Here is a 23,007-nt window from a genome sequence, read left to right on the forward strand (position 1 = left end):
GATAAAATACACATCCAAAGATAGATCTATAGATAACAAGAATCAAATAATCATGCCATCAACAATAGGCAAACTAGATAAAATGCACATCCAAAGATAGATCCATAGATAAACACACCCCGACCCCTTCAAGTCAAACCATAACTATGAAAACCAAGTGAAATTTCAAACAATGCCTCAAATTTTTGGGTTTCTAATTGGTAAGAGGAATCCAAACAAACCCTAATAATTTATTATTTATGATATAATTTAAAACAAAAGAAATGGGAGAAGAGGAGTTATCCTGTGATTGAGAAGGAACCCTAAAAATGTAGGAAGAAGCAAGTATTATAGAATGAAGTTTGTTTTTGGTATTTTGTAATAATTAAGGGTAAATAGATAAATTTATGTATGGGTTACAATAGGATAGATTGGTACAAAACTCATACTTGCCTCTAACTTGATTAAGGTTTTGAAAAACTCTTCAAGCCCATTCCATACTCGAACATCATATCCCCGGACACATCTCAATTGGGATGAAACGGGGCATCTAATTAGTATACAAAATTGTTATCCTATTTTCAACAATTACTATTAATATTAATATGACTTACAAGTATATGAAATTTAGAAAAATTGTTCTTAAATTAAAAACATCTATGTAAAAAATAAATAGATTTTTTTAACAATTTTATATAAATAAAACATTTTAAAAAAATTATTTTCTAAAGGTATTTTATAATTTTAAAAGTTATTTCTAAAGGCCTCACTCAAAATAAATTTCTAAAAATATGTCATCGTTAAGACCGAGGCGGCAAACGGCGGTTTCTTCAAAGTAAGGGCCTTCTCTCCCAGTCAATTCATCGTTCCACCACCCTTAAACGACACCGTTTCGAAACTCCTGGCATGGCTTCAATGGATTGCTCTCTGAAGATGTCATCAACGGTGGCCTCTATCATCCCTTCACCCAAAACCCATCTGTGTAGCAATTCCAGGTTTCGTCTCCAACCCTGTTCAAACATAGCTCACGCCTCTGTTTCTTGCTCTGCTTCACGCCGGGTCAGTTTCTTTTTCTTTGCTCCATGTTTGGTTGCTGAGAAACTTATGCAAAGCCTGTGATTTTGTGTGTTTTTGTGTGTGTGTGTGTGTTTTTTTTTCATTTATTTTCCTGCATTTTTCTGCTACCGAATCGAGAATTATAAAAAATGCAATTGGGGTATTATCTATTAGGCGGTTTGAAATACAATTGAGGCCGGTCTTACCATTTAAGCTTTTGGTTAATTGATATTTCAATATGATATCAGAGATTTGGTTGTTGGAGGTCATAGACTCTATCCCTTTTGTTATTATGTCTATTTCCATTTATTAAATCCCAGCTGTCTTCAACTTTTGATTAGCTGATAGTTTAAAAAGTAAGCGAGGCTGGTGTTACAAATCAGCTCAATATTATCATGTTTTTCTTTTCCATTTTTTCCCTTTTTAATGGATCCTATCCTGTAGGAATTTTCATGGGAATGTAGCTTTTTTACTTTCTTACTTAGCTTTAATAGGAGATTTTGCTTTGGCAGTACAGTGGGTGTGTTCTTGATTTATCTATATATTTTTTTTGAAAAAAGTTTAATTTGCTTCTGTTTATGGAAGATTGGTAGTACATAAGTTTAATTTTGTAACGTTTCGTTTTTTATTCATGTAAGACTAGATTGATCATTGTCTTTGTTTTGATGGCATTTAATGGAGTATTGAAAATCTAGTACAATTTGTAGCACTTATTGCTTGATCATGAGTTACAGTTTGCATTGTTTATACCTTCATCAACTGATTCAAGTTGTGCAACTTTTAGCTGTCCCTATGATGTGTTTATTGACTTCAAATTCATTTTTTCAGTTCTGAGCTGTATGATTAACTTTGCCTGGGGTGTTCTCAAATCTGAACTATTTTATGCCACTGTTGTTTGTGTTGGTTGAATTTTCCATTATTATTGAAATAAGTATCGGTTGTGGGGAATGAAAATGGAATCAAGGTAGGTGGGAAAGTTGGAGTAGGAAGATCAAAAGAGATAAGGCTTGATGGTAAGAAAAACCATAAATTTGTTGTAATAGTGTGCCTCAGACCAAAGGAATGATTGTGGAAAATCTTATTATAGAGGGGTGTGTGTGTGTGTGTGTGTTAGGGTTTGGGATTGGGGTGGAGTGTGGTCAGGGGTCACTAGACATAAAGGTTGTTCGTATTTATTGGTTGTTGGGTCTTCAGGTGAGATTGTTATTTTTTCAAAAGAGAGTGATGGTGAATCAGGAGAGGTGGGGGATAAGGAGGCCCATGTTGAGAATTTTCTATTTCAGTTAGATTTCAAATGTTTGAGGTGATAGAGTGGCAGTTGGTATGTATGAGCCTGAAGTGTTGAGACTAAAGGGGAATAAACAAGCCCCAATCATTCATGAGGCAACATGTGGATGGAAGAGACAACTTACATGTGGTTTGACGAGAAGTATAGCATCAGCTGGCCCCCTCAGAGAAATACCGGAGTCAAAGGGCTTGGAAAGAACTGAGTTCTCCAATTCAGTTGGATTTAGAATATTTGACAAGGTGGGTGACTGCTGGCTGGTTTATTTTGGCCTAATGTATTGAGACTATATGGGAATAAACAAGCCCCAACCGTTCATGTACCAACAAGTAGATGGAAAAGACATCTTGGCCTGGGGTTGCAGGAGGAAGTGCAGCGTCAGCTAGCCATTCGAAAAATACCTGAATCAAAGGGCTTCAAATGGCCCGAGACCAAGGCACCTAATGGTCAAAGATCAGGTCCTGAAAAATCCTCTTAGGAGCTATTAACACCAATTCTCATTTGCCTATAAAAAAATCGAGTTCTGAAAAGATGGTAGGACAAAAATGAACAGATAGGTAAGTTTCATCTTCAATAAGATGAATATAGCATCAGACCTTACACTGGTGCAACTCAGGCTGTTTTGGAGGGAGTCCTAGTTGTTGCTGTGACAGGGAAATGTTTGGCAAAGAATTATCACCATAAGAACCATGAAGGAAGTGACTATTAACTATTCTGCTATCTGGTTAGGTTGATGCTCTTAAATTGTAATTTAAGGCATGCTTATAAAATAAAAATAGGAAACAGAATCTGTAGATTTACCTATCCAAGCAATAATAAATTGGTAAGAGTGTAACATTATAAAGGTTCCCAGCACCTTTTGCCTGCGCACTCCAGAGTGTGAAACAACACATCCTGTATGAATACAAAGGATATGGACTGTATAAGCAAAATGAATAGTGGAAATAGACCCACTAGTATAACGATATGTAATGAACTATCGTCCATTGTTGGTCTTAACAAAACTAATACTCACAATGAGTGATTGTGATTGACAAAAGAAGAATGAGCTATTGATAATTCTACAAGAATGACGGGAGGTTTGTATGCATGTTGAAACTCAACTTTGGAATGAAAAAATGTGAATTGGAAAAGATGAGAAAATGAAGTGTCAGAAGTGCAGTTTCAAAATTTGATTTCTCAGAAGCTTTGAAAACATTATTTCCATTTCTGAAGTGTGCTTATGTGGAAGCAGGAAATAGTCCTACTTTTCAAATCATAGGAGAACTTTTGAACCTTTTTTTGCTGCAAATGTGAATGAAAATTATAGTGTGACTATAAAATCAAACAAATTATAACAAAGTGCACTATTTATGTCTAATTTAGCTAAACAATTGCTCAAAAAGAAAATTGGAAGAATGTGGGAAAAAATGAGAGGAAGAAGAAAAAGTTGGTTCATTTTCTCTTACAGACTTCCCCTAAGAACTGAATCATTTAAAGGAAGATACAAACATATGGAAATGAGGAAAAAAAATGCTGCAGTCTTAGTGACACAGTTAATATACAGCTACAATTTGGTAGAAAATGACACTTTAATAAGTAATGCATTTCAATTCCATTGTCACAGTCAGTAAGAAAACTAAAGTTTACAGCTCACCATTCCTCAACTGTTTATAGAGTCAAAAAAATCTCATGGACTGAACTCACAATTTGAATTAAAGCATTAAAAAAAAAAAACAGGTGCATATCCATGATTACTGAGCTTGCTGTTTGTTTCAGGCTGGCAGTCATTGTCTGTTTTTGGGCTCCTCCTGAGATAAGTTCTATTGTTACTAACTTTGAATATCCACCCAATGCCTCATGGAACTTTTAGAAGTAGGTGTCTTTTTAAATCCTCTATGAGTGCATTCTGAAGGTCCTGATACCTTTGTATTCTTGTTCTTTAAAATTATGAATATTGATGAGCCTTAGAAAGTCGGCCCCAATACCTTTGTATTGATTTCCTTTAAAATTATATTGATGATCCTTAGAAAATTTCATATCTCTCTCTCTCTTCTTTATTTGTATGGATCTGAAAGAATATTGAAATTACACAAACTTGTATAGTGAGGCTTTCTATCCTTTTCTTGTTTCCTGAAAACAAGTCAGTTATGGGTAATAATGGCTTAAAAGAAATATTCTGATGTTGCAGGCTGAGTCAAGTTCAGTTGGAGATGTGCATAGACGAAGAAGCAGTCTTGAATCTCTATTTTGTTATGATAAGCCTATACCAGAAGAGATCATTGAGAAGCCGATTGGTTTATCTTTGGCTGAAAAAGTAATTGGAGATAATCCCCGCTGCATTGATTGCCAAGCCAAAGGGGCAGTCCTTTGTGCCACTTGCTCCGGTTCAGGTTTATATGTTGACTCCATTTTGGAGAGCCAGGGGATAATTGTCAAAGTCCGGTGCTTAGGTAAAGTTATTTTTACATCCAAATAACCTACATTTACAAATGTACATTCATAAAGATGGGCTTCCATACACTATACTTGTCATCTATATTCTGTTGTCTTAGCTGCAAAAGTCTCCTAAACTAGCTGAAGCTCTTTCTCTGGAACTGTGAGGGCTTTAGCATTGGCTTGATATGCGTTTTTACTCAATTACTTAATAGTTTAAGCTTTTGGGTTAGTTGATAATTTAACATAGTCTCCAACCTTGGTTGTTGAGCAGTTATGAATTTGAAACCCATTACTTGTTTTTGTCCTCCCTTTATTAAGCCTGTGTGCAAGCCTGAGGAAAGCTGCCTGTGAGGTGGGCATTATGGCTTTTAACCCAAGTTGGTTTGATGTTTATTATTAGCTCATTACATAATATCTTAAGTGTTTGGGTCAATCAGTAGCTTAACAGGAACCAAGATTCTGCTTTTCCTCCATAGAGGCTTGTAAGTGTTGCAACTCTTAGAAGAACATGGGATGTAAACCATTTCTTTTAATTATTTCTCTTTTTTCCTGCTTCAAATTCTCAAATCTAGGAAGAGAGTTAACTGCCCAGTCTTAGCCACTAGAAAGAAAAATAAACAACTACAGAAAAAGCAACACACTTGGCAGTGCATCCTGTGGAAACTTCTTCCAGTCTAATCCTTTGAACCTCATAAGAAGGAGCTTTGCGTGTTCCCAACCCATAACACCAGAATCCTTTCCTTTCCAACTCACAACCACCCACTAACCTGCTTGAACATAAACCCACATATATACGTATGGGTGTTTATGTATGTGCGTATATAGAGATATAGATTGCGGTAGACATAATTATATGGATATAGATATGATTGCTCCCAAAGCTAAACCCATTCTCCTCACCCTGACACACTCACAAATGTATAGTAGATGGAAAGATGGATGGACAGGTGGGGAGATCTTGAGAGATGCAAGCCAAAGAGCTATGCGATGACCTCATTTTTCCTAGTGGGGAGATTCAGAGAGATGATTGCTAGAGAGTGATGCAATGACCTCTCGTTTTTCCTGGAGGAACTAGAAGAGGTGGGGAAAACTTGGAGGATACTGTCCTCAATGTTGATGGCATAAGAAATAAATAGTGCAGGCACTTAAAATGAGGGCATTGCAAAAGTCCCCTTGAGGTGGGTTGGTTAGTGAAACTCAAATATGTATGTGTATGCTATGAAAGAGTGGTTAATTGCTAGGAACTCAGTGACTTTCCTTTTTCTTGATTTAACTAATTCAGCCTAAAGTAACTTGGATGCAACACATAAGATGAGGAACAAGGCTCTGCACAGTTGTCCTTTTACGTATGACATAAGAAAAAGAATGTTACGAATTTTATTAGTTTGAAGTTTCCCTTGATGTAGATTAGTTGGTTGAATTTGGAGCAGGTTGCTAGATGTGAAGCCATAGCCATTAGGTTGAGTGACTATCAAGGTTTGGGAATGATAGATTTTAAAGTGGGAGGCCAGATGTTTCAATTGCAAGGTTAAAGCCACAATGCAAGATTTTAATGTTTCCCCCCTTCATATGACCTGTTTAATTCTCATATCGTTAATGATATTTTTCATTTGGATATATTCATCTGATTTTAAAAAATCCCTTTACTCTATGTTTACATTTTCCATTTGACTCTAGTTTTTACTTATTCAGTGCAAGAAGGATCCATTGAAAAGCACTTATATGTTAAAAAATTTTTTTCCAAATGTTCACTTGTGTACTTAACAACCACCATGGATAAAAGTGGGAAAACCTCCCCATTTTGGATTAAGTCAACCTGCATCAATACATAGGATCATAAGGCCCAATGTTGAATAAGATATCTTTTCAAATTTGTTCTTCAGAAAGCCATAGCCTTCCTAGAAAAATCAGAGAATTTGTAGCCTTTGTGCCATCCCTACTGCCTTTCCACTGACCAGTTCCCCTCTTTTTTTTCCTTGAAAGGGTGCTTTCCCTTGTCTTAGAATCCTTATCAGTCATGTACTCTCTCTCTCTCTCTCTCTCTCTCTCTCTCTCACTTAAAGTGGTTTTTGATCCTGCACTTAAAACATATGCTTTAAGCTTCACCTCATAGTAGTTCTCTGTTTTTCTTGTGAGCATCAGGTATAAACAAGGGAAACTTTTTTCTTTTAGAGATTGTTTATTTATTATTAAGTTGCATATTTGCAAGAGTCTGAATTGCCAATTGGACGCTTCTTTTGGATATTTGTGGACTTGTTGAGAATGATTCTGATCTGGTTCATGGAATTTGGGACAACAATAGAGGGTCCTGCTTCCTCCAAACTTTGGATATTTAATTTGCTAAATTTAACCAAAATTCCAAATAATGCATCCAAATTTTAACGAATTACCCACATTTTCCCCATTGTCCAGTCTAAATTTGAATTTCACAAGTATTTAGCAAATTTGAAAACACTGTTGGTATTGGAAGCCTGTTAGTAGATAGAATTATTGGAATTAGAAAACCTTGCCTGAATTTATGCTTACATTTTACAAGTTTTTTAACATCTATTTCTGTACTAGGAACAATGCCCTTCAATGATAGTTTTGAATGGGGCTGCTGTTCATAATAGGGAAAAGCCATTAAATGAAAGTTTTGATTCTGCTGTTTGTCATAGGGGATATGGATTTAGTATATTGTTAGATAATTGATACCCGCTTTCATATTCCCTTTTAAGAAAATTAAGATAGTTGCATAGCTGTCAATTATCGCTTCTGCCGCTTTGCTTTTTCTCTCTCTCTCTTTTTTTTTTTTTTGGTGATTATGCTTTAATAATTTTTTCAAATTCAATGGTTCAGAATTTCTTAATCATGATGCTGCTTTGCCAGGGACCAAGTTCTAATATGTGAATTATTACTATGTAGGCTGTGGGGGAACCGGTAACATTATGTGCTCGGAATGTGGTGGTCGAGGTCACCTTGGACTTAAATGACTTGCTGGGTTTGTTTTCATCCCTTTCTTTGATTGTGGCCTTGTGTTTTGTATCCCCTAGTGTGACATTGCAGATTGAATTTAAGTTTATTGAAGTCATGCAGCTCTTAATATTTATTTTTTATTTTTAATCCCATGGGCTCCAATTTGTTGTGAAATTTCATGAGTTTTATATTTATGTATGTAACTCAATTCATTCCTGTGAATGGCTTATTTTTTTTCCAAGTATTTATCTCCCTTTCTGAATTATATAAACGCTGTCTGCAATCGTAGCTGACAATCATGTTTCCGATTCTAGTCCATTACCTAAGTATTCTATGGAATATACATCAATAGCGAAAGCTGAGAACATCTGATCTACGAGAACACTCCTCTATTCACACAACAAAAGAACAAAAAATTTTAGCAGTTCGTATACTGTTGAGTTTTAGTGTTGAGTCTTTAGCCAGTGGACCAGGGTGTTCCTCATGCAGCTAGAACTGCTTCTAATTATATTGTTAAGCTCGATATCTTTGGATCCTATCAATGCAATCTCGGATAGTAGTTGAGTCGAACCGTACACTCTGTGGGTCCTCTGAGTAAGCAACATAGTATGCTGAAACACAAGCTTGTGGCCATGCCATAGCTATTCGACACTGAAACAACAATTGATATCAAAGTTAGAACTGCCTCTAGGTTTTATTGATGCTATAAGAGATGGGTTAGGTTTCTTACTATCAAATAGCCGATTAAGAAGGCGTATATCGATACTTCTGTAGCGTAGCTCTTATGAATGACTAGAGCCCATGATCCGGCCACAAGGGTGCATGTTGCACCCACTGCCACCCCAGAAAGGAAACAGAATGAACCGGTGAGGTCATAGTTGATCACTGGTTCCAGCCCAGCTCGCTTGAACATTTCCCATGTCTCGCCTGATGCCTGCACAAACCCTTTATTACAAACCCCCACATGCACAAAACCCCATCGGTTTCCATACATTATCAGCGTTGAGGCAACACCTGAGTAGCAATTAGCACAGGAGAACATAAACTCATCCGTGTCCCCTGCAACCAAATTCATGGCTCGGGCTGATCCTCGAATGACCCCAAGAACTGGGGCGAGAACTGAGCCAATGCAAATGCTTCCCACTAGGTATCTAATCGTGTCTAGGAGAGCCACTTGGGTGTCAAACTCGATCCCACACATGAATTTCAGGAACACAATGCGTGCCATGGTGACATGCAGTATGTTCCTGATCACATGCATTGTCCAGGCTAAGCTCAGTAGGATTACCAGGATGAACACGGTGTCTATGCTGGTTCCAATGGCGGTGGCTCCTCCAATGCCAGCCACCAAGAAAGTGGCATAAACCGTGCCAGAAACAACCGATAGAAAGACAAAACCAGTACTTGGGGGAGAGGGAGCCATCGAAATCGATAAAACCTTTGTAGCATATTCAAACCGGGGATTCACCCAACAGGCGTAGAGAGACTGGATTACCGAAAAAACAAGAACAAGAACTCCCGCTGCCAAACTTCCCGTAAAACCAATAGAAACAAATAGCACACCAACCCCACATGTTAGCAGAGGGCTAAGCCAAAAGGCCGCCCTCACAGCGCCGGAAGGGTTGCAGCGGGTGATTGACTGCCATGCTAAAGTAATGGCTCCTCCGCATGCTATAGAAGACAACAGTGGAGCGTACCACTTCAGGTGGTGAAAACGGTGGTCTTTCCCAGCTGAAAGGAAACCGCGGATGGTAAGAAAGATCACCAAGACTGCTATCAGGAGCAAGTGTAGGTAGAAAAGCCCCCGAAACAGCCTCATGAAGAAAAATTTTCCGGTCACCATTGTGATGGAACAAGGCTGGTTTCCGTCTTCTTTCTACCTAAAACAAGCTGAGCAGCAAGTTGATTGGAGGGAGATGAAGAAGACAGAGCAAGAACCACCCAACAACCAGTCAGAAAATCCAAGTTTATGAGAGGAATTTGAGGAGAAGACCTAGCAAGAAATGGATTTGAAAGAGAGTGAGAGGACCTTGATTCCTGGCATGTGATGGTGATTTTCCTTCAGTTTCTCTCACTTTCTTGGCGGCCAAGCATAACAAAAAAATGAAAAAATGAAAAATTTCAAAGACTTAATATCTTAAGCAAATCATATGTTCGTATATATGGTTGACATATAGTCACAAGTCTTCACCGATCAAAAAAAAGTATATTCACAAGTCTTCACGTTTCTATGGTTAATGCAGTTTGGGTGTTTCGGTTTTGCTGAGGTGGCATTGGTGGCGTGGCAGATAAATACAGCTCAGATGGTTTGGGGCTTTCCCATGAAATCATAAAAAGAGAAAAAGGGGGTGTGTTTGGTTTGACTGCTAACTAATTTTAGTTTCTAAATCACTTTGAGGGAAGTGATACTGTTACAGGCTGTGTGCCAATGACTGTGACAGCCCAATAAGGTTTTTCTTTTTTTTTCTTTGGAAATATTACAATAAATTCATTTTCTCAATTACTAGAATAACCTCCTATTAATGACCGAGATTCAATAACATTTGAACCATGTTTTGGATTGGCTTTTGAGTCGAATACAAGTTAGGTTAGGGATGAGAATAGGACTGGCTTCTTCGTGTTGGGCAGGTTTAGGATTTTTTTTTTTTAACTTTGGGGCAGATTTGGGTATTACCTTGTTTTTTCCTAATTATATATAAAATTAAATTAATTTAATTTTTATTTTCCAATCATAAAACTAATAGAATTACTTTTCAACAAGATAAGTCATAGAAAATTATAATATTTTATTTATTTATAAAATATATTTATTTCAATATAATTAAAAAGTTTTAAAAAATATTTTCAAAAAAAATTAAATGGTGTAAGACGTGACAGTATGGGAAATTTGCATGGCTTTCTCATATCTGTCCACTTGTCAATTCCATTTAATATTTTTAACGGGGTAGGGATAAAAATTATTTTGACTAAATGGTGTGGGATTGGAATAGGGGTAATCCGACTGGTACGTTGTCATCCTTATTAATATTTCCAAGCTTAGGAACTAAAATGAAAGTCATAATTTTAGAAGGGGAATATTGGAATTATCAAGATTTTATTAAATAGAAAATAATTTTTGTCTCGTCCAAAAACAGAGAGTTCTTATGAAAAATATCATTTTTTTATCTTCATATTAAATGTACTTTTTTATCTCCATATTTTTAAAATGATAAAACTTTAAATAAAATTAGCTAAATTTTAAATAAAACATTGATAGTTTACCATCACAAAATCCCCTGCTCTTCGGGGGTGTCCTCAATGCTGAGGAACATATACTAGGATGTATGTGCGACAGATCATGGATTTAGACAAAAAACAACTTTTCCAATATCAATGATCAGTACTAGTGAATAAAATGGAAGAACTTATCTATCATATTCCCCTATTGTGTATCGTGTATGAAATTTATGGTTTCCGTTGGTGCAAATATAATCACCTAAAGTTAAGATGATAAGCAAATCCCCATTGGCAAAAGGGTTATCCATTAAGCGAGGAAAATCAACAAAAAGATTAGGCTCTCACTCTTGCAAGAATGGACTAATAGGGTCAAGTACTCAGGTAACCTTCATAATCAAATACCGTTACTGTATAGGTAGATCTCATTGTGAAAGACCTATTACTGGATAATTCATGGGTAGAGCCAAAGAGTGTGAACTGTACAAGTTACCAATAAGATTTATTAAATGAAGGAAGGAGCTCCGGTGTATAGAAAGGACCTCACCGTTTAAGAAGTAACCATAGAAATGATGGAACCCACTATTTCTTTATCTATTTAATTTGATTACTTTTATATTTTATATTTTGTTTATGATTGAATTTATTTAAAAAAATAAAAATAAAATAAAATAAGAGTCAATTTCAGTATATTTTTTAAAAAATTCAGCCAAATAGTAACAATCTGGACCACGTCAAAATTCAATTAGAAATATGCCAACTTTAAGTAGTCAAATTTGGAAGAATTTTTTCTTCCATACATTATTACATAGGGAGAAAAAATGGGTTAACTTTAATGAAAATTATATTCTATTGGTCCACTAAAAAAAAAGGGTATATTCTGAAAATTAATTTCATATTTTTACCGTGTCTTATGTTGATAAAACTTAATATTTATTACTTAATAATTTAAGTTGACTTCAAGTTAAATTATATTTAAATTATTAACTTAAAATTTATTACTTAATTATTACTTTAAATATTAAGGTTGTTTGATAAAATTAACTTATAATTTATTCTAAATAATCAAATTAACATATTTATTCTCATAAATTATAATTAAGGCAATGGAGGTCAAGTAACAGTAAAAGTCGTAAATGAGAAAAGGAGATTATGTAGGTAATTAGAACAAATATGAGTAATAAAATAAAAATGTGAACTTAAAAATAAGTTAATTATTTTTACTTATTACTTAAAGTTGTTTTTAACTTTAAGTATACTATTAAGTTATTTGACCAAATATGCTTAATTTACTTAATGATTTAAATTAAATTATTAAGTCATTTTAAGTTATTAAATTGGTTTATTAAATACCCACTTAATTTAATCTTAAGCTCTTTTAAGTAATTTTAACCTAAAATCTAGCCAAATAATTAAATAAATCATTTTGTTAGATTTTTTATATAATAAACTTTAACATTATTTCGTATAGACAATAATGTTAAGAATCAAAGGCCAAACGAAACTACTCACTAGTTTCCAACAAATGACTTGCCACATAAGTCAGAGACTTTACTTAAGTGCTTATTTCTATTACTTTTAAACTTACCCGCTTTAGCTCTTATGTTTAAAGAGTTAAGGCTTTATTTGTGGTTTTTGATTAGGTTTTAAAATAAGGGGGTATTTTTATTACTTAATAATTTAAACTGATTTTAAGTTAAATTATATTTAAGTTATTGACTTAAAACTTATTATTTAATTTTTACTTTAACTATTAATGTTGTTTGATAAAATTAACTTAAAATTTATTTTAAATCATTAAAGTGACATATTTACCCTTCTAAAGTATAATTAAGGCAAAAAAAAATGAGTAACAATGAAGGTTGTAGAGCAGTAAAAGATATTGTGAAGATTGCTATGACAAATGGGGATGAAAAAAAAAGTAAAATAAAGATACTGACTTAAAAATAAGTTAATTGTTTTTACTTATTATTTAAAGTTGTTTTTGACTTTAAGTCATACCATTAAATTATTTTACTAAACATACTTAATTTACTTAATGACTTAAATTAAGTTATTAAGTTACTTTAAGTTATTAAGTTGATTTACTAAATATCCACTAAGTTACTTTCAAACTTATAATGTTTCTAAAACGAGTTGATTTTCAATTTTTTCATTTTTCTTTAAAATAATTTTTTATTCATGGGAAAATTATCTTTTTTTTCTCTCTCTCTCTCTCTCTCTTATCTTTAACTTTATTAAAACACTTAGAGTTCTTTTGACAATGATTTTAAAAAACATTTTTAGGTTAAAGAGTGTTTTTGAAAAAAAAAAAATTAGGTATTTGACAAAATTTAGAAAACACTTTCAAAAATTTGAAAAATCACTTATGGTATTGAAGGATCACTTGTAGCGTTTTTTGAAGAAACACTTGAGCGGTGATTCTCTTAAAAATACTTCTTGAGAAAACACTTGCACGAAAAACATTTCAAGTAAAAGAACTCCTTACGGGCTCTTAATATAATTTTACATGCAAAATAAAACCAAATTCATTTTTGAAAAAATTGGATCATTCTTGACTTAAAAACAAATCAACAAATGGTCTTGTTTGGTTTTTTATTTGAGCCTTAGAACAAATTGGTTTATATAATATTAGGGATTAAGGTGATATGAGATATTGAGGCAATCAAAACTTTATTCCATAACTAATCAAATTTGATGTTAAAAATCAGGATTTTATTTTACAAATTAATTATCATAGAATTTAAATTAAAGAAATAAAAAATTTAACCTTTAAATAGGTCCTTACAAAATTGGTAATGATAGACTTATAATTTATTTTTTAGATTCGTATAAGAAAGAAATAGGCAATCTCATAAATTAAGTACATAAAATTGACATTAATGAAATTATAATTTGATTATGCAAATTAATTACTACAAAATTGATATTTATAAAAGTAGAGTTTTTATAATATAAAATGTATATTATGAGGCTAATATTAGGGACATTAAAGTTCGTTTTATAAGTTGAGTGTTATAAAAATTTTGATTCTCATAAAATTGTTATTGATAAAATTAGAATTGATTCAATAATTAGGAAATTATGATTTTATTCCATAATTGATCCCAATAAAATAGATATTGGAGAAGATTAGAATTTGCCCTTCAAATTGAATTTTGTTCATTGTGTCAATGATATCCATTAATTAATTGACAAAACACCTCAACTTAACGTATTTTTGAGCTTAAAGGACTGCTATGATATTAGATTGTTGTACATATTTGAGGAGTAACCTAACCCCTAAATCTATTTCTCATTCTCAATTAGTAGATTTTGACCTATTTGGAGTATTGTGAGTTCTTTTCCAGGCTTAACCACTTAGGAGTTTATTTGTTATTTTGTTTTTATTAAAAAATAATTAAATAAGCAATGACTCTAAATTTAACAAATGGATAAAAATCATTTTATGATTAAATAGTCATTTTTCAAAGTACAACATAAAAAAAATATGCTACACCATCACATATCACGTTAACAAAATAATGACTCTATTGAGTATATGTTAGAAAATCAAATAATTGCAACATTTGATTGATTGAAGATACTTTTATACATGCTTTTAATGTTTATTATTATGATTGTTGTCCTTTTATAGATCATTTCTATGTTTTCTTGTGAGGTATAGAAGATTTACAACATGACTGATTTATTTGCTTCTACATGGCTGCATGATGAATTGTATTCTCGTCTTTACATTCCTACATGTTTCTTGATTTTTCTCTTTATGTTTGTGTAAGTGAAGCACACATGTATTTGTCTAATTTCACACAACTAAGCTTGGTCAGCTTGGTCGACCAATCCCTTGTACTCATTATTGATTTATGTTAGCATTTTCAATGAATTATATTTTGAAATGTATTATTCTTCATGGATTGTATATATTGTTTGGTCAAGTTAGGGTCTTTGCTTGTGTCATTTGTTTACACATTTTAACTATTTGGAATATGGTTGAGATTTGGGCTACATGACTATTATACTTAGAGGGGCACAACGCTGTAAAAAACCACTCCACCACATGACATCATCACATTATTCTTAGTTATATTAGATGAGACCTTCATATCATTCATGGTTACATTGGAGAGGGTACTATATCATAACTTTGCATTTAAAGATCATTTGACACATGGAGATGTACCGGTTTAAAGTAGATCACAAAGTTCAATCATTGAAGACATGACCCATATAGCCTAAATCTCGACATGAAGATATATATATATATACATACACACACACACATATATTGTGTGTGTGTGTGTGTGCGTGTGCGCACATGCTCACACTAGATGTGCCTTTCATTTTCTTTCATTATTTGGCAAGATGGTTTGACAATATGGTTAAATGTCATCTACACCACACATTGTTCACCCTTAGAATGCTATGGTCGAATGTGGGAGACATAAGGTGTATAAATCAATAAGAAGCCTTCATATTTAGGAAAACTCCAGTGTTGATGAACATTTGACATGGGAGGTGATGACTCATGTTTGTGTGAAGTGTTTTGCTTCTTTAAAGGCGTGCAGATGATGCATACTACCAAATGGTATGATATTTCTATTAGGTACCTGTGGACCCTCACCCGATCCACTGGACTGGCGTGACTCGCTTTTAAAAGAAAAGAAAGAATGAAAAAGTTGTGTTTTCCAGTTTTGAAAAACCCGCCCCCGGTGAGGAACGGTGTTGTATGGAGTCGCCACTTACTTTTTATTTTTATTTTTAAAATGGGGAACATTAAGTAAGAACAAAAACCCCTAATGACCCTAGTATGGAAAAAGCGGTCTGCGAAAACTAGATTCTGGGTCCGGGGATCAGGTTACCCATTGGGAAGGTACCTCATGCGAGGTAGCACCCTTTTAGGCCCGGAACTCGGTCTCTACTAATGAATTGGGTATGTGGGAGTATATGGATCAAAGATGAAACCCTAGGCTAAATAGATGTCATGAATCACACAATCCTAATTGGTATTTGGCATGCATATGAATTCAACCAACCAAAACAATGGGTGCGTACCTGTGGTCCCTAGCCATGCGCTGCATAAAAGGTCAGCCAAACACAGATAAACATGTAACAAACATTCAAGATTAAGCACCATGCATGCATATGATTCAACAATCAAAACCAACGATGCATACTTGTGGTCCCTAGCCATGTGCTACAACAGAGGGTGAGTCAGCCACGCAACATGTATTCAGAATCAAGCATCAAATTTTGTGCCAAAAAGGAAGAAAGCTGGTTGAAATTAGGTAATGGACTTCCCAAATGTCATACAAATCAAACTAGACTTACCTAGACCATACCGCCCATAACCTCAAAATGGGCCCACACTAATTGAAATCAAACACTGACTTAAACCTTCAAGATGGCTCACAAGTGCCCCATAGAAAATGGGTTTGAGCTCCCAATGGATACGGGCTTGAAAAATTCCAAAATTGAGGGCTGCCCAAAGTCCTCTTGCAGAATAGGTTGAACCAGTTCTCAACTGGTACAACATGTTGAGAAAAAGTTCCCAAATTTTTTTAGAAGACTCCTAAATAAATAAGGAATCAAACAAAAGCAATGACACTCAATCCCGAGCCCAGACGAGTGAGAACCAAATAAAGCCCGATCAGGTGCTCCTCATGACTGATAGAGTTAGCCAGCCATGGTGCTGAACTGGTTGAACCGGTTCAGCCGATTGATAAAAAAATCCAAGATTTGGTCAAAAAGTTCTTAAATGAATAAGGAAGCAAACAAAAGAAACGGTTCTCAATTCCGAGCCCGGATGAGTGAGAACCAAACAAAGCAAGGTCAGGTATTCCTCATGACTGACAGAGTCAACCAACTATGGTGCTGAACCGGTTTCCAACTGGTCCATCCGGTTAAAAAATCCCAAATTTGATCAGAAAGTTCCTAAATGAATAAGGAAGCAAACAAAAAAAAACGGTTCTCAATTCCGAGCCCGGATGAGTGAGAACCAAACAAAGCAAGGTCAGGTATTCCTCATGACTGACAGAGTCAGCCAACTATGGTGCTGAACCGGTTGAACAGGTTTCCAACTGGTCCATCTGGTTGATAAAAAATCCCAAATTTGGTCAAAAAGTTCCTAAATGAATAAGGAAGCAAACAAAAGAAACGGTTCTCAATTTCGAGTCCGGATGAGTAGAATCAGACAAAGCAAGGTCAGGTGTTCCTCGTGACTGACAGAATCAACCAACCATGGTGCAAAATTGAAAACGATGAATGAATTAAACTTGAGCCTAAACGTGATTCTAACTCATCAGGAAAACAATCATCCTCAACTGTAATCCTCAACCATTCATAACCAATCAACAACAAACATGTGTGGCCTTTATTATCCACACCCAAGCAATACAATCTTCACATCAAAGGAAATAAAAGAGGATGAGAAAGAAGAAAAAGCATACGAAGACGATGAAGATGACCTGTAGGTAAAAAAAAATTCAGCATACTTACCTCAGAATCTCCGCCAAATATGATCCATGTACGCTGATGATGACTTCTAGAAGCCGAGATGTTGTAGCTTTCCTCCACACTCTCAACTCAGAAGATGCTCCTCACCCTCTGTTTTTCTCACCAACAAAATATCCCATCTCTCAAAAATGCCAAAAGGTCCTTTGCTCTCCTATCCTTTCACCTTTTATACTCATACCCTTCTCTCATTTGAGCCTCCTGGGTTCTTTTCCCTTCAGCACCAAAATCCCATCCATCAACATGGGAACCACACCCCCCATTATTTCTCTTGCACTTACGAGGCCAGCTCACTACCTTCAGTTTTCAGCTTACTTCACCACCAATAATCCATATGGATTCGTGGTGGGCTGCAAGGAACCCAAACCAAGGCCCAAAATGGGCCCACAACATTGCCCAAAACTGATCTAGAGCTTATGGGCCTGATCCATGTAGGATTTGGGTCACAAAATTACTAAAATCAGTGTTTTACACCAGCTGACTCGATGAATCGGCTGAACAAGGTGCCAACCGGTCGAACCGGTTGCAAAAAAATCTTGAAAATTTGATAGAATGTTCCTGGAAGAGTGAGGAATCCATGAAAAAAAGCAGTACGCAATTCCGAGTTCGGAAAAGGGAGATATGATCAAAATAATTACCAAAAATCAGTGTTCTACACCGGCTGACTCGATAAACCGGTTGAACCGGCTGAACCGGATGCCAACTGGTCGAAACGGTTGCAAAAAATCTTGAAAATTTGATAGAATGTTTCTAGAAGAGTAAGGAATCCATGAAAAAAAACGGTGTGCAATTCTGAGTTTGAATGAGGGAGCTATGATCAAAACAAGCCCGGGTACTCCGAACCTCAACATGCCCCTATAAACTCCAACTAAGCTAAAACATCGGGATGACCCCACTTCCTTTCTATAGGGTGATGTGAATGACTAGGAAAATGGTCACGATGACCCTCCAAAATGAACCACATACTCACCACAATGGACCACAGACAAGCCCACACGAGGCTCGGACACCGACTAAGCCTAAAAGGGGCCCTAGTGGTGCCATATGAGAACGATGGGTGCAGGTGACGCCCAAAGGATAAATGCCAGTGTCAAGGGACAAAATTGAGGGTCTACGGTACCTTTTTAGCCTGCCTTGATAGAGCTACCTTAAACCTGTTAGGATGAGAACTAGAACCACAGACTAGGACATGCGACCACACGTTGGTGCATTTGTGTATAAGATTACATCAACTAGCAACAATACCATATCAAAATATAAGTTTTAGCAGCATAAATCAACATCCTCGTCATCATCTTATGTTCAAGTCAGTTATTTCTTTTAGATGTTTATTAACCTTCTATAGTGTTCTTCCTATATCGGTTTTTTAGATTGTTGTACATAAAGAAGATCTGTTTTTATTTTGAAGTACTGTTAGGTTTTTTTTTTTTTTTTTAATATTGTTACACATAGAGAAGATCTTTATTATTTAAATGTCTAACATGTTACACATAGAGGAGATATTATTTAGATGTATTGTTAGACTTTTAGATTGCCATACATTAGGTGTCTTTTCTAGATATGCTTATTTGACCATTTTAGACCTAGGTCTAGGATCATGTGCCCTCCTTTATGTTATTGTGCCATTTATAGGATGGTTAGGGAAGTTTAAAGTTAGTCATTTAGTGGGTTAGTTTGTTAGGCTTTATTAGATCCTTTTCAGTGAGAAAGTAGGAAATATTTATCAAGATTGGTGAGATTGTCCTCTTTTGCTACACTAGAGGCACTCATTATGGCTATTGAATCTTATGTTAGTCTTGTAGCAAAGTCAAAAGTATGTATATTGAGTCCTGTCATGTAAGCATTTGTTCATGCTTATGAATGTAGTCATTGACCATTATAATGATTTAACCTTTTCCTTGAGTATGTATTTGTATCCAATGTTGGTATGTTATACCTTTGATATGAGGCAGACATCATTGACATGTGACTATCGTAAGGCTTGACCCATCATGGAAGAAACTAAGGTCATTGACTTAAGATTAGATGTTTAATCCAAATTGGGGCTTCATTATTATATTCCCATATTGTGATCCTACCTAGAAGTCTTAATTGTTAGGATCATTAAATTAATGGTTAAGGAGAATGCTTCTAAGATCCTAGTTGTAATAGAATTAATTGCCACTAAAAAAATTTCTAAGATGTTAAAAACCCCACCTTTGGGTTTGAATGTTCCCCTATTTTACCAAGTTATATAAGCTTCCTTGAAGACCAGGTGGATCTTCTACTTGATGACTCTTTCTTTGAATCTTGACTCAATATAAGTGTGAGCTTCTTTTTCTTAAGGGGATGATAGTGGCAAGGGTTTATCTCTAATGAATGAAAGAACAAAGATTATATAACCTTAAATGCTAAAAGAGTTGGTATAGTTAGATAACTAGGCTTAAGTGACTAAGACCCATCTTTAATCTAGTCCTATATAACCTTAAATGCTAAGAGAGCTTTGGTCACTTAATCTAGTCCTATTGGGTCCAATTTAATTAGTTATCCAATGAGCTTCAATTAATTAAACAACCTAAGTAGAAAATACAAGCACTTAATTATAAGCTTTTGCACAACTTTGTACTTATACTTTTGTACCCTTATTCATAGTTAAAATTAAATATAAATTTCCCTTAAACATATGCCACCATAGAATATGAGCTCTAGCAGGAACCACTAGAAATCATAGGAAAATAATGGCTTCCTCATAATCCAATTTTAAAGTTGACTTAATACTTCACTAAAGAGATGTAACTACACTCCGGTATCCTCTAACATTAAATCAAAATATAAATAAATTAATCACCAATTAATTAATTACTCAAATCTATGACCTGTTATCCATTGCACGCAAGTTCCCCATGAATTGATGTTCATAATCCAACAAGGTAGTAGTTATTAACCTTTCAAGATTACCTTTCCAATCCTTGAGTCTCGGATCTACCTATAGTATGATCAATTGACATATTCCTATCCACAAAAGACATATGTCAAATCCCTTTAAGGGATTATTATAACCATAAATTTCATAATCATAAATTTGTAGGACTATCCAAGGGGGACATAATGTCTCAAACCTATGTGATATTATTACGTCTTTATTGAGAACACTTGTTGTTATTTGCCTAAACCACCAATGACCCAATTCATAGGGAATCATGCATGATCACTCTAGGATTTTAATCGTGGGTCAAAGTCACTAATGATGCCAACACTAACATAATAACTTAAAGCAGACATGATAACTTGATAGCCATTTAGCCATGACTCTTCATGGGTCCTATTTGGTGTATGGTTATACACATTAGTACACTCCATTGGTATATCTGGAAAAATCCATTCTAACCCTTGGATCATAAGGGTGCATGCATCTATAATATTAGGAATACTATATATCTAAGGCAACAAAAGCATTTAAAACATAAATTTTTAGCTATATGGTTAAAAAACTTTACATTTGATTTGAATGTTCACAAACCAAATCCTATTGGTAAAGTGGATCTTGAAGACGTCACAATCTTCTACTTGATGGATCCTTATCAGACTTTGGCACTAGAGAAAAGTGGACTTCTCTATCAAGAATGGAAGCTAGGGCTCTCTTTCTTTCTAGAAGACAATAGCTTAGAGTTTCTAACCCTAAACTCCTAAGGGGTTTATATTGGCTTCCTTATAGGTTTAAGTGAGTTGAGCTTATCTTGGGCTTGAGTCACTTAATCTAACACAATAAGTCTCAATTAATTAATTAACCTTATTGGGTTTCAATTAATTAATGAGTTTAATCCAGAATGGTCATTCATAAATTCTTATGCAACCTTACATGCTTACCAAAATGCCTTTATGCACAAATATGAATAGAAAATCCATAAGTCCTTGAAAATAATGTGTCACCAAGAAATATGAGATCAAGAAAGGACCATTAAGACCCATAAAAGAATACTAGCTCCCTTAGAATACAAGTTTGAAGTTAATTTAACATTCCACTATAGAGAGTCAACTATACTCTATGATATAAGATTGAGAAAAAAAAAACTTGAGTCTATGACCTACTAACCATTGCATGCGAGCTTCTCATGAACTATTATATATAATCTAATGAGGTAGATGTTATCATCTTGTCAAGATTACCTCTACAATTCTTAAGTCTCATATCCTTCTTTTATATGATCAATTAACACATTCTAGTTTACCAAGAGCATGTATCAAATTCCACGAAAATGAATTACTACGAATAGAGATTTCATGATCACAAGTCTTTAAGATCACCTAAGGGGACACATTATCTCAAACTCATGAGATATCATAGTGCCTATTTTAAGAATACATATTGTTACTTATCTTAATTAATAGTGATTCAATCTATAGGGAATATATAATCATCTTAGGGTTTCACCTATAGGTCAAAATCATTGAAGAATTCAACATTAGCTCAATATTCTCTCAAGATTGAGAGCTTATGTAGCATAGTAGTTGAGTAAATTATGACTACCCAAAAATCAATGTCATGATTCACTATAGCTAATGTCATGATATACATAAGAAAAAATAGATTAGTCTATAAGAATAAAAAGTGATATCACACCAAAAAAAAAAAAAAGGATAAAAAAACATGTACAACATATATCCAACCCAAATCAAAGGTTAAAGATAGATAAACTAACATTAAGAGGGACTAATTTACATACACATGCAAATGGGTCAAAATAGGGAAACAAGCATGCACTTACAAAATAAATTCAATTAAAATGGTTTAAAGGGGATCAAGCTATAAGAGTTAACTTATTTAACAATTACAAGATATGTCATAAACCAAGAGTCATGGAGGGCAATAAACATACCAAAAGGTAAAAATTTCATTAAATATCCTATAACTTAAAAACAGGATAACACAATGAACATGCAAGAAATTGAATTATTTGATAAGGTTATAAATGAGATAAAAAGAAGTTCAAAAATTTTACAACATATTCAAGGTGTCTAGAACACATTTCAAAAGCCCAAAAGATCTAAAACATGCATTATATGATATAGATTTCAATAAACATTTCATAGTTTAAAAATTAGACTACACATAAGCACTTAAAAGATTGATTTATTTCACAAGATTAACAAATTATTTTTCAATAAGGACAAAACTCACAAGTTTATTTAAGAAGTCTAAATTACAACTCAAGCCTAAAAAATAATTAAAGGTGAAAGAATTGCGATTGATTTGCAAAAAAAAAAAAAAAAAAATTGTTACTTAAACATAGGGTAACAAACAAACACTTAGGAAAACCGGATTATTCAACAAACTTGGAAACAAGTTTTCCAACCAAACAAAAATTATTTGACACATTTAAGACATTAAAACACATTCTAAGTCTCAAAAATAATTTAGAAAAAGTCAAAAAGTCCATATTTGCAAAAACACTTTGGGACTCAAAAATAAGGCTCTAACTCCTTCACAACCTTCAAATGAATATAGAATTAGGTTTACATGAGGCATAAAAGGCCTAATTACACTCAAATTCGGAAAAAAAAGAAAAAAAATACTGAAACACACATAAAAGCAACCATGGGAAGACATGCTT

The 23,007-nt window shown here is 34.3% G+C and overlaps 2 protein-coding genes across 3 annotated transcripts; one reads left to right on the forward strand and one right to left on the reverse strand.

Moving 5' to 3' along the window:
• Positions 1-780: 780 nt before the first annotated feature.
• On the forward strand, positions 781-7,934 carry LOC117919602. The gene is made up of 3 exons (XM_034836797.1): positions 781-1,038; positions 4,491-4,752; positions 7,643-7,934. Exons 1-3 carry the CDS (start codon positions 886-888, stop codon positions 7,708-7,710), a joined length of 483 nt encoding a protein of 160 aa, XP_034692688.1. The 5' UTR covers positions 781-885; the 3' UTR covers positions 7,711-7,934.
• Positions 7,935-8,034: 100 nt separating this feature from the next.
• On the reverse strand, positions 8,035-9,852 carry LOC117919601 (protein PNS1). 2 transcript variants are annotated; one of them, XM_034836796.1, is made up of 3 exons: positions 9,723-9,852; positions 8,424-9,583; positions 8,035-8,344 (listed from the first exon to the last, which is right to left on the reverse strand). In XM_034836796.1, the coding sequence occupies exons 2-3, from the start codon at positions 9,534-9,536 to the stop codon at positions 8,207-8,209; spliced, it is 1,251 nt and encodes a 416-aa protein (XP_034692687.1). In that variant the 5' UTR covers positions 9,537-9,583; positions 9,723-9,852; the 3' UTR covers positions 8,035-8,206. The 2 variants fall into 2 exon arrangements, with proteins under 2 accessions (XP_034692687.1, XP_034692686.1); XM_034836795.1 differs by having other exon boundaries at positions 8,424-9,852.
• Between the last annotated feature and the right edge of the window lie 13,155 nt (positions 9,853-23,007).

The sequence above is a fragment of the Vitis riparia genome, chromosome 8 (genome assembly GCF_004353265.1).
Source record: "Vitis riparia cultivar Riparia Gloire de Montpellier isolate 1030 chromosome 8, EGFV_Vit.rip_1.0, whole genome shotgun sequence".
NCBI lineage: Eukaryota > Viridiplantae > Streptophyta > Magnoliopsida > Vitales > Vitaceae > Vitis > Vitis riparia.